This window comes from Neophocaena asiaeorientalis, unplaced genomic scaffold (genome assembly GCF_003031525.2).
Source record: "Neophocaena asiaeorientalis asiaeorientalis breed wild unplaced genomic scaffold, Neophocaena_asiaeorientalis_V1.1 scaffold85, whole genome shotgun sequence".
In the NCBI taxonomy this organism is placed as follows: domain Eukaryota; kingdom Metazoa; phylum Chordata; class Mammalia; order Artiodactyla; family Phocoenidae; genus Neophocaena; species Neophocaena asiaeorientalis.
Genome location: NW_020174301.1, coordinates 5,584,996 through 5,597,956, shown reverse-complemented (window position 1 = coordinate 5,597,956; position 12,961 = coordinate 5,584,996). Strand labels below are relative to the sequence as shown.

Here is a 12,961-nt window from a genome sequence, read left to right as displayed (position 1 = left end):
AAAAAAGAAAAAAAAAAAAAAAAAAAAAAAAAAAAAAAAGGGCTACTGCAACAACCCAAGAAAGAAATCTTCAGGACTTTACAAAAACGATGGCCGGAGAGATGGCAAGGATGGCAAACCTTGAGAGAACGGCAGCAGCACATGCACATGCAGATCAAATCCTAAGAGAAATTCTGTCTCTTCAAAAGCAAGAATAACTGGGGAAAAGTGCCCCTTCAAGCCAAAGAGTGTGGGGGGAATCCTGAGGAAGAGGGAGCTGGAGATGCAGATACCCTAATTCTGTATATGAACCCACGTTAAGACTCAAGCTCAATCTGAGCTGCTCACGTGTGGGACAGACCAAAAAGCAGCTTATCACAGGCTCTGAGAAGTGAATTAAAATTTAAAACACCACAAAGTCTCAGACTAATCCCTGAGTGGCATGTGTGCATTTAGATCCAAAGCTTTGAAAATGGAACGAAGATTAGAACCACTGCCCTCCGAAAGCAAGATAGGGAATTTGCTACTTGTACCTAACCGGTTAGTTGCCTACTAAATAAAAATAAATAAGTAAATAAATAAATCAGCATTCTCCAGGGAATAACAGGACCAAGAACCTACATAACATTCAGAACATCCAGAATAAATCCAAAATCACTCAACATACAAAGAACCAGGAATATGTAACAGATTCTCAATGGAAAAGATAATCAATAGATGTCACTCCTGAGAAAATCCAGAAATTGGAATCATCAGACAAAGACGTTAGGTATTAAAACTGTACTCCATGGGATAAAGGTAAAGACACTTAAATGAAATGGGAGGAGAAGTTTTCAACAGGGAAATAGAAATCATAAAAAAGAACACGACAGAAATGTGGGGACTGAAAACTATATCTTAACTTTGAAAATGACTGGATGGGTTCGAAAGCATAGTGGAGATTGCAGAGGCAACAGTCAGTGAAGTTGATGACAGTTCAACAGAAATTGTACAATCTAAAGAAAGAAAAAAAAAGAGTTAAAAAAAAAAAAGAACAGAGCCTCAAGAATTTTGTTTAAGCCTAACATTAGTATCACTGAAGTCCCAGAAAGAGAAGGGAAAAAGACCGGTGCAGAAAAAATATATTTGAAGAAATAACAGTTTTTAGAAAAATCCTGTATTTGTGAAAGACATAAATATAAATTCAAGATGCTCAGCAAATCCTAACCAGGGTAAATTCAAAGAAAGCTACACACAGATACATCAGAATCTGAACTGCTAAAAACAAAAGTTGTATAAAAAGCTTGAAAGTAGCTAGAAAAAAAATGAAATGATACATACAGGGGGAAAATCATTAGAATGACTGCAGATTTCAGAAACTATGCAGGCCAGAAGAGAGTCAAGCAACATCTTTAAAACACTGAAAGAAAGGAACTGTCAACCCAGAATTCTGTACTTGGGAAAATATCTTTCAGTAAAAAAGGCAAAATATTCTCAAAACAAGGAAAACTAAGAAAGTCCATCAGCAGCAGTCATGCTCAAAAAGAAATCCGAAAGAAAGTGATTCAGACAAAAGGGAAATGACACTAAGAGTTAATTTATAACTTGAGAAATAAACAAAGAGCAAAAGGAAGAGCAGATATCTGAGAAAATATAAAAGACTATTTTCCTCCTCTTAGGTTCTTTAAAGTATGTATGATTGTTGAAAGCAAAATTTATAACTTTATCAGATGAGATTTGCCATACATGTAGATGTGATTATATGACAATTATAGCAAAGGTCAGCAGGTGAAGATAAATGGACCTATATGGTTCCAAAATTTCTTAATTTTCCTGAAGTAATACATTACTAACTCTAAATAGACTATAAAAAGTTAGCTATTCATAGTGTAATCACTAGCACACTAGCATAACCACTAAAAAATAATACAAAGACATATACCAAAAGGACCAACAGAAAATTAAAATGGAATGCTAAAAAATATCCAAATACATTAAATGTAAATAGTCTCAACAAACCAATATAAAGACAGATTATTAGACTGGATTTTATATATATATATATACATACACATACATATATACACACACACATCATTCTTTCCAAGTCAAAAAAGATACATCATGCAAACAATAAGCAGAAGAAAGCTAGTGTGGCTATTAATATCAAAGTAGATTTCAAAGTAAAAAGAATTACCAAAGAAAAAGAGATGGGAAACTATATTATGATGAATGGGTCTGTTCACCAAAAGACATAACAATTCTAACTGTATATGCATGTCAAAAAAAGCTTCAAAATACAAGAAGCAAAACTGACAGAAATGAAAGGAAACAAACAAATACATTCATAAATACAGTGGGAGACTTCAACACTCCTCTTTCAGTAATCAACAGAACAAGTAGATAGAATATCATTAGGGATACAGAAGATCTAAACAATATAAACAACCAACTGACCTTCTTGACATTTCTGTAACACTCCATTCAACAGCAGAATGTATATTCTTTGAACTGCACATGTAACATTCACCACGGTAGACCATATTTTGTCCAAAAAACAAGTCTTAACAAATTTATAAAAACTAGAATCATAAAAGGTATGTTCTTTGAACATAATGGCATTTAACTAGAAATAAATAAAAGAAAAAGCTCTGGTAAATTCCCAAATATTTGGAAATTAAACAAAACAGTTCTACATAAGCCAAAGAGAATGTCTCAAGGTAAATCATAATTTAGTTCAATTACACTGAATGAAAATCAAAGTACTACATCCCATAATATGTGAGATTCAGCTAATGCAGTGCTTAGAAGAACATGTATAGCATTCAAATGCTTTTATTAAAAGGAAGAAACATCTCAAATTAATGATTTAAGCTTTTCATCTTAAGAAACTAAAGTAAATAAAAGTAAGTTAAAACCAAAGGAAGCAGGGATTCCCTGGCGATCCAGTGGTTAAGACTCGGGGCTTTCACTGCCACGGACCTGCTCAGGAACTAAGATCCTGCAAGCTGCGTGGCGTGGCAAAATAAAATAAAATAAAATAAAATAAAGAAGCAGCAATCAATGAAACTGAAAAAACAACAAAAGAAAATTTATCAGGAATCAATGAAACCAATGAAACCAATGAAACCAAACACATATTCTTTGAAAAGATTGATAACATTAATGTCTAGCCAGACTAAGTAAGAAAAAAGAAAACATAAACTACCGATATCAGAAATGGAAGAAGAAATATCACTAAAGACCCCACAGACTTGAAAAGGATGATAAGGAAATATTATGAACAACTTTATGCCCATAAATTTGAAAACTTAGATGAAATGGACCGATTCTCTGTTAAGATACAATCTGCCAAAACTCACTCAAGAAATAGATAAAATGAATATCCCTGCATCTATTTAAAAAATTGAGTTCACAGCTGCAAGCCTTCCACAAAGAAATTCCAGGCCCAAATGGCATCACTGATGAATTTACCAAACATTTAAGAAAAAAGTAATACCAAGTCTACATAAATCCTTCCAGAAAACATAAGAAGAGGGAGCATTTCCTAACCCATTTTATAAGGTTAGCATTACACCATGATAAGGAAACCAAAGACATTTCAAGAAAAGAAAATTACAGAACAATATCTCTCATGAACACAGAAGCAAAAATCCTCAACAAAATATTAGCAAATTAAATCCAGCAATATATAAAAAGTATAATATATTGGGACCAAGTGGAGTTTACCCCAGGAATGTAAGGCTCATTAAACATTTGAAAATCAATCAATTTAATTCACCAATATTAACAAACAAAAAGAAGAAAAACCAAACGACTGTCTCAATAGATATAGAAGAAACATGTGACAAAATTCAACATCCATACACGACTGTAAATGGAAACATTCTCAGCTTTTTTTCCTCCTGTGTAGGAAAAAATCCAGTTCTTCTCTACTGTGTGCTTCTTCCCCATAAGTCTCCTTTACTATTCACACAACCTTCGCTTCCGGTCACCAAATGTATGGAGGTTTTTCCCCACCACCAAGGAATTCACAGGCAACAGCAGAGTGTCCAAGAATTCAACTCAATTCTGACACTATCTAACAGGAAACAGCATCAGATCGCACAGGTTAAGGTTTCAGTCCCACAAGACTGCCCCCCCACTGAACCCTGCCCCACTTCAGAAACCAGTTGCAAGCCCAGATACCACCTATGCTTCTGACCAACTGGCCATAGACTAGGGGATCCAAGGACCCCTTCCTTGGGTTTAATTAATTTGCTAGAGAGGCTCACAGAACTCAGACAAACATTTTATTTACTAGATCACTAGTTTATTATAAAAGGATATAATTCAGGAACAGCCAGACAGAAGAGCTACATAGGGTAATACATGGGCGAAGGGGTTCAGTGTTTCCCTGCCCTGTTAAGGTGCATCACTCTCCCAGCACCTTCGTGTGTTCACTAGAAGCTCTCTGAACCCCAAACTTTGGGGATTTTATGGAGGCTTTATCATGTAGGCATGATTCAGCATATCTCTACTTTCAGCCATTCTCCCTTCTCAACAGAACGGAGCCCAGGGCTGAAGATTCCAAGCTTCAAACGATGATATGGCCTTTCTGGTAACTAGCCCTCATCCAGAAGCCATCCAGGAGCTACTACTATCACCGGGGAAATTACAAGGGTTTCAGCAGCCCTGTGTTAGGAACAAAGGTAAAAGATGAACATTAGAACAAGAGATGCTTCTAGTGCTCTTATCACTTAGGAAATTATGATGGTTTTAGGAACTCTGTGCCAGGAACCAGGGGCAGAGACCAATATACATTTTTCCGTTATCTCAACTCTCAAAATTAGGAATAGTAGGGAACTTCTTGAACCTAATAAAGGGCATTTATTTTTAAAAAGCCTAACATGCAACTAACATGATACTTCATGTTTAAAGACTGAATGTTTTCCACCTAAGATTGGAAACAAAGCAAGGATATCCACTCTTGTACTCATATTCAACATCAGGTTGAAGGTCCTAGCGAGTACAACAGAAGAAGAAGAAAAATAAGGGCATATAATGGGAAAGGAAGAAGTAAAACAGATGCTATGATCGTCTGTATAGAAAGCCCCAAAGAATCTACAAAAAAAAAAGCTACTGAAACTGAGTTTAGCAACATTGCAGGATACAAGGTCAATATACAAAAATCAATTGCATTTCTACATAATGAAAAAGAACAATTAGAAACTGAAATTAAAGGAAACTATCAATTACAATAGCATCAAAGAATACAAACTATTTAGGTATAAATCTAACAAAATGTATGCAGTATCTGTATCTGAAAAAAGAAATCAATGAAAACCTAAATAAATGAAGAAATATATCATGTTGATGGACCAGAAAGTTCAATATTGTCTAGATGTCAATTCTTCCCAAAATGATCTCTTGAATCAACTCAATCTCAATCAAAATCCCAGCTTTCTTTTTTTAAGAAATTGACAAACTGATTCTAAAATTTATGTGGAAAAGCAAATGAACTAGAAAAACCAAATGAATTTTCAAAAACAGAAGCAGAGTTGGAGGAATCTCACTATCTAATTTTAAGTCTTACTATAAAGGGACTTTCCTGGTGGTACAGTGATTAAGAACCTGCCTGCCAATGCAGGGGACATGGGTTCAAGCCTTGGTCCGGGAAGATCCCACATGCCACGAAGCAACTAACCCCCTGTGCCACAACTACTGAGCCTGCACTCTAGAGCCCGTGAGCCACAACTACTGAGCTCATGTGCTGCAACTACTGAAGCCTGCACACCTAGAGTCCATGCCCCACAACAAGAGAAGCCACCGCAATGAGAGGCCCGCACACCGCAACGAAGAGGCAACCACTCGACACAACTAGAGAAAGCCCTCATGCAGTGACAAAGACCCAACACGGCCAAAAATAAATTTAAAAAGGAAAAAGACTTACTATAAAGATCCAGTAGTCAAAAGAAATGCATTTCCCAAAGTAAAGATAAATGAATCAATAGAACAGAACAGAATCAAGAAATAAATACAGAGAGAGAGACATCCACCTCCTTTTCAACAAAGGGGCAAAAACATCAATGAAAAAAGGATAGTCTTTTCAGGAACTAGTCATTCCATAATGAAAAAAGGATCAATTTACCAATAGGATATAATAGAAAATTTCATGCACCTAATAACAGAGCTTCAAAATACATGAAGCAAAAATAGATGCGACTGCAGAGAAATAGATAGTTACAAAATTATAATTGAAAATTTCAATACCCCCTCTCAATAACTGACAGAAACAGAAAATCAGAAAGGTTTTATAAATCTTACACATAACATCATACTTAATGGTTAAAGATTGAATATTTTTCCTTTAAATCAAAAAACAAGACACAGCTAACCACTTTTATCACCTGTATACATCACTGTAATGGAGGTTCTAGCCAGTAAAATAAGGCAATTATTTTTCCTTTAAATCAAAAAACAAGACACAGCTAACCACTCTTATCACCTGTATCTTATCACTGTAAGATACACAGTGGTTATCACAGCTAACCACTCTTATCACTGTAATGGAGGTTCTAGCCAGTGAAATAAGGCAAGAAAAAGAAATGAATGCCATCCAGATTGCACAGAAAAGGCTTATAGTATTTTTACTTGCAGACAACATAATCATCTATGTAGCAAATCATAAGGAATCTACAAAAACTACTACTACTACAACTAATAAATGAGGTTAGCAAAATTGAAGGATACAAGACCAAATACAAAAATCAGTTGTATTTTCATATTTTATACACACACACACACATACACACGTATATATAATTTACAATAGCAGCAAAATATATTAAATACTTAGGGGAAAATCTGACAGAAGAGTTTTAAGACCTGTTCACTGAAAACTTTTAAATATTTTTGAGAGATTAAAGAAGACTTAAATAAATGGAGAGATATATCATGTTCACAGGTAAGAAAACTCAATATCGATAAGGTGTCAACTGTCCCCCAGACTGATGTATAGATTCAATACAGTCCCAAATAAAATCCCAGCAGGTTTTTTTGTAGAAACTGACAAGCTGATTCTGAAATTCATGTGGAAATGCCAAGGACATAGAGTAGCCAAAATAACTGAAAAAGAACAAAATTGAAGGACTTAAACTCCCTGAATTCAAGACTTATAAAGCTATAATAATCTTGACATACAAATAGATCAGTGGAACAGAGTCCAGAAACAGATACACAAATATACGAACAACTGGTTTCAACAAAGATGCCAAACCACTTTAGTAGAGAAAGGATAGTTTTTTTCAACAAATGGTCCTAGAATAATTGGATATCTATATGCAAAAAAAAAAAAATTGAGATCCATACCTCTCACTAGATGTGGAATTAACTCAAAATGGACTATAAACCTAATTGTAAAATCTAAAACTACGAAACTTCTAGGAAAAATAATAATCAAAGAAAATCTTTGGTTTAGGCAAAGGCTTCTTAGATATTGTGCCTAAAGCACAATCCATAAAAGGAAAAACATGATAAACTGAAATTGAAATTTAAAACAACTTCTGTTTTTTTTTTTTTTTTTTAAACTTCTGTTCTTTGAAATCACCATTAAGAGAATGAAAAGACAAGCCCCAACATGGGAGAAAATATTTGCCAATGATATATCTGATAAGGAGCTAGTATCCAGAATATATAAAGAACTCATAAAAATCAATAATAAGAAAAAACAATTTTAAAAATGTGCAAAAGATATGAACAGATACCTCACCAAAGAAGATCTACAGATGGCAAGTAAGCACATAAGATGCTCTCATTTGTCATTAGGGAAATGCAAAATAAAATCACAATGAGATACCACTACACACCTATTAGAACCACTAAAATTTAAGACTGACCATACCAAGTGTTGGTGAGGGTGTAAATTAACTGGAACATTCATACCCTGCTGGTGGGAATGTAAAAGATACAACTACTCTGAAAAAGAGTTTTGTCATTTTGTTAGAAATCTATACTGAAGGAAAGCGGCTCAGTTAGTTGCCTGGGGACAGGGAGAGGCAGCGGAAAGGACAGGGAGGGAATACAAAAAGGCACATGAAACTTCTGAGTGTGATTGATACTTTTATGATCTTGATTGTGGTGATAGTTTAAGAGGTGCATATATATGTCCAAACTTTTTAAATTGTACAGTTTATTGCATGTCAATTATACCCCAATAAAGCTCTTAAAAATAATTTTTAAGAAAAAATTACAATTGTAATTTAATAATTCATTATGAAATGCTAAAAAGTAAAAATAGTGCTATAAGAGTACATAACGAGGGGTCACATAGTCTGAGGAGTCAGAAAAGCTTCCTTTAGACACTAGTATAAGCTAAAATTCAAAGATGCTTAGTAATAAGTCAAGCAAAGACCACATAGGAAAGACGGTTCAGAGAGATGTATGCATATGTGTGAAATGCCCTGAGTCCAAAAGGAATGTGACACTTTCAAGGAACTTTAAAAGACCCAGGCAGGAAAACAGGAAGGGTGAGTCTGATCTGCTAAAGGAACCAAATTATGTAGACACATGGTCTTGAAAACCATGCTAGTACAAGCAATTTATCAATTTAGGATCTTAGAAACACTCAGTTTAAATTATTTTAAAATCTATTGTGTGATTTTATGGTTTAATCATGTAAAAAGAACCCATGGATATAAATTACATATTATAATCTTAGTTTGAAATAAAGAAGACCTGGGGACAGGGAATATTCAATTTAACTTTATAGTTACTGATAGCTTCCCTATTATTATTAAAAAGGATTCCAAATATGTGCGTGTGTGTGTGTGTGTGTGTGTGTGTGTGTATACACACATATGTTGGGGTTGTTTTATTTTTAATAATAACTTAGGGAATGGGGGCTTCCCTGGTGGCGCAGTGGTTGAGAGTTCGCATGCCAATGCAGGGGACACGGGTTCGTGCCCCGGTCCGGGAAGATCCCACATGCCACGGAGCGGCTGGGCCCGTGAGCCATGGCCGCTGAGCCTGCGCGTCCGGAGCCTGTGCTCCGCAACGGGAGAGGCCACAACAGTGAGAGGCCCGCGTACCGCAAAAAAGAATAATAATAATAACTTAGGGAAAATATTGACACATTTAACCCTGCCACTTTCTGTTTACAACAGCAACCTCACTCCTGATATTATATCTTCATTTTGCTGTCAAAATAGAAATAGACTACTTCCATTATAAATCTGTGAAATTCATAATCCATACTTGACTGACTTAAGAGATTTTAAAAATATCTATATACATTAAACACACAATAAGATTTAATAGATGATTTTAGAGAAATAGTCAATAAATATGTTTTAATAATAAATATACATTTATAAAATATTCACAATATAATGAGTTATTTTCTAATCTCAGAACGTTAATATCAGCTATTTTGTTTACCTAAGAGAAATTAGAAGTCTTAGGTTTCTAAGTCACATAAGCAAGAAAATGTCCGAGTTTGAACTCAAATTATTAATTTATATAAACATAAATCTCAACTACTCTACAAAAATAATTCTAAAGAACTGGCTTCTAATAGAGAATGTTATTCATTCAAATAGGTTATAGTAAAACATTTTCTACTGCAATGTGATACTAAGCTACCCAAGTAAATGTAATTCAAATTTGCATATATCATATCCTTGATTATTATATTTCAAATTGACACTGTCCTCTCTGATTCTCAGTCCTAAGTCTTTTAGTCCAGCTTTAGCTGATGATCAGTGTTCGTTCTGTTTTACCTATGAGAGGAATGGCTTGTGATTCTGAGAGTTTTATTCTTTTCAAATGGAAACAGAAGACTGAAATCAATCCTAAGAGAACTGAAGTACCACTTTTGATACCATATTTGCTTCTGCATTTCTCCCTCCAACCATCAATCTTCTGTTCTAAAGAAGCATTTGAAGGATACTCATTCCCTAGTGAAATCCCTACAGTAGGAAAAAAGCTATGTTACCATGGAACCAGCCAATTAATTTTGACACCTGCTTACCAAGATTGATCATTTTTGATGTCTGTTTGTTCGGTGGCTATCCTTCAGTTAAGTAAAAGATTTTCAAGATAATTAATGAAGTGAGAATTTCCAGTTAAAGTCTTTCCCACTGTGCTATTCCTTCAAATGCTGGATAAAACAAGCCACCATCCTCAAATAAACCTTTCTTAGCTTAGCATGTACTTTACCAGGAAGAAATCTCTTCTAAATTGATTCTTCCGTTTAACATTAAATACCACTTTTTTCTTTACGCTAAGAGAATACATAACAAAACACAGAGTTGTACCAGTTATATTTACTCTAACTAATAGCTTGTATTCCACAGAGAAATGAAAAAGTACTTACTAATAGGGTACAATGAATCATAGGAAACAGCTTCCAAGGAAATGAATATTCAATGATTAGTCCAGGGTTTATTGTTATTTAACTATATCTATATAAAAAAAAAACTAGTCCTCTTTTACTCACTAATGTATCTTTCACAAACACCAACCATCTCTCTATATTATTTAAGCTGATTTTAACTTGATCTGTGATCTTTCCTACTAACTGAGACAACCTCTGCTAGTGAGGTTACAGGCTGCTGATCTGGCTGATTAGCAATTCCACTACTATAAAATGTAGACAGAAGCTTCTCAGGACTGCAGCAATTTCTGTCCTCTTTAGAGAAATGGAGCAATTCCACCCACCCAAAGGCCAATGTCCCTAACTTACACATGAATCAGGCAATCTTCCTATTTATGTACCAAAGGATATAAAAAATGGATGTGGCTTTTTTCATTGTTGACTACCAGTTCATATGTTCAAAATCCTCTCTTGCTAGGTAAAGAGGCTGGCTGTTATGATCAAAGCAAAAGTTTAAGAACATTTAATTTATAAAGACTGCTAACAAGCACAGTTCGATAAGATATCTTTGCAGACCTTGAAACACTTTTTTAAGCTTTTAATTAGTACCTCCACCAAATTTTTTTTAAATATAAAACTACAGGACTATGGCTGATCTGTGAAATTATGAAGCTAGGAAACATTTTAACTTATTGCTACAGATGAATTTCATAAAACTTCATTCTGAGATTTCACTTCCAAAAATCTCCTGTCAATTAATTTAAACAGTAAGATCTACTTAAATTAAAAAGTCCCATTTTTAAAAATACATTTTTACAATGAGGTTTCAGGGGCACTCTCTTAACTGGCAAGTTTTTTTTCAAAAAGAGGAAAATATGCTGTTTAAAACTCCCAGGAAATTTTCCTATAATACATTATTAGCAGGTGAACCATATTCCTATCTTTGCCTTAGAGCCCAAGAGACAGTTCACTTAGATTTTGCTATCACCCTGACAACAAGTAATCTACATAGTGCAATTTCAGAGCTACTAACCCAGCCAGCAAACTTCATGTGAAGTACCTAGAAAACCAAGAAGTTGAGGTACTTAGTGACTGTTATGTGCAAGTTGTCAGATGGACACCCTATTGGCCTCAACTATCTTATCTGCTGCTCCCCCCACATTCACCCATTTCTTTTCATATCAGACAGCAATGCAATAAACATCAACCAATGGGGGAAAGTATCTTTACTGTTGTAAAGCAAGCTGCTTAGGGCCTTGAGCTTCAAAAAAATGAAAGTGATGCTCCCACACAACAGCTGATAGTCAAAGAACCAGTTAGAAAAATCTTTTATCTCCACCACATTAAAAAGTCCAGGTATTTCATCCTCTTATCTAACCCAAAGTCACTCTTGTATTTCTCAATTCAAGACTGTCCTCACAAATTCAACATAGTATATTGGCTTAAAGTAAATCTTCTAGAGTTAGGCTGGCTGATTTGGATTGCCTCGATTTCCCTCTGTAAAGCCGGTATAGTAATTCTAGTAACTCAGAGTTGGTGTGAGAAACAAACGAGATAACCCACGTAATGGGCTCAGAACAGTGTTTGGCACATAGTAAGGCCATCATATATTCTACTTATGATCACTATTACTAAATACACTAACATGTTAGCAGTGCTTACCTCTAGAGAGGGGAGTAGGATGGGGAAAAGGGAGGTACTGGTAGACCAGAACTTTTAACCTTTAAACTTCCGTATTGTTTGAATGCTTCACAATGCGCAAGTATTTCACGAGTTACGTGCATAATTTTTGATTAAAAAATAGTGTCCTAACAAAAATGGTGTTTGGCACCGTAACTGAGTGTGAAAATTTTGACGATCAGGGGACCAGAGTCGCTGCGGACAGGTGGACCATCGGGAAAGGCTTCGCATCCACGGCGGTCGGTGCGAGACGCAGGGCCCAAAGTCCCCGAGGCGCGAGGGCTGGAGGGGGACAGCGCGGGCCCCGCTCCCGCAGCGCTGCGGGTCACTCCCAGCCGGGGGACCCGGGGCCGAGAGAAGGGGGGAGGCCGCGACGGGTGCGGGGCAGGGCTGAGGTTCGGGGTCCGGCGAAGGCACTTACTTGAACCTGCCCTGGCAGTGCTGGCACTGGTCCCCCACCCAGCCCGGGTCGCAGAGGCAGGTGGAGTTGACACAGCGGCCCGAGAAGCAGGAGCCGGTCCTCTCGCAGAGCTTGGACTGGGATACCTGCGCGTAGAGCGCCAGGTAGAGGAAGCCATAGCACAGCAGCCAGCTGTTCCCGTCCAGCAGCCAGAAGGAGGCGCCGCCGCCACCGCCGCCCGCCGGCCGAGCTCTCCACGGCCCCGGGGCCGCCGGCTGCGGGGGACCAGTGCGGGCCCGGCCCCCCGGTTCCATCTTTCCCAGCGCCCCTGCCCGGCCGGGATGCGCTCTCGGGCGCCTACAGGGATGCTTCGGAGGGGAAATCTGGCCGGAGAGGAGAACACCGCGCCGCTGCCGCCGCCGCTTCTCCTCCTCACCGGCGCCTGCTCCAGTCTCGCTCCCTGGTCAGGAGGGACAGATCCCAGCCGCTGTCGCCTCCGCTCGGCTCCCTCCAGTCGCACTCGAGCATCGCCTCTCCGTCTCCTGACCTTGTCCGCGGCAGGCCAAGCC

General features: G+C 37.1%; 1 protein-coding gene across 1 annotated transcript in view; it reads right to left on the bottom strand.

Annotated features, from left to right (window-relative positions):
- ATRNL1 (attractin like 1) overlaps positions 1–12,916 on the bottom strand; it is a 675,777-nt gene extending 662,861 nt beyond the window's left edge. The window contains exon 1 of the mRNA XM_024756087.1: positions 12,414–12,916. Within this exon, the coding sequence (XP_024611855.1) occupies positions 12,414–12,706 (293 nt within the window). The 5' untranslated portion in view covers positions 12,707–12,916. The remainder of the gene's footprint in view (positions 1–12,413) is intronic.
- Between the last annotated feature and the right edge of the window lie 45 nt (positions 12,917–12,961).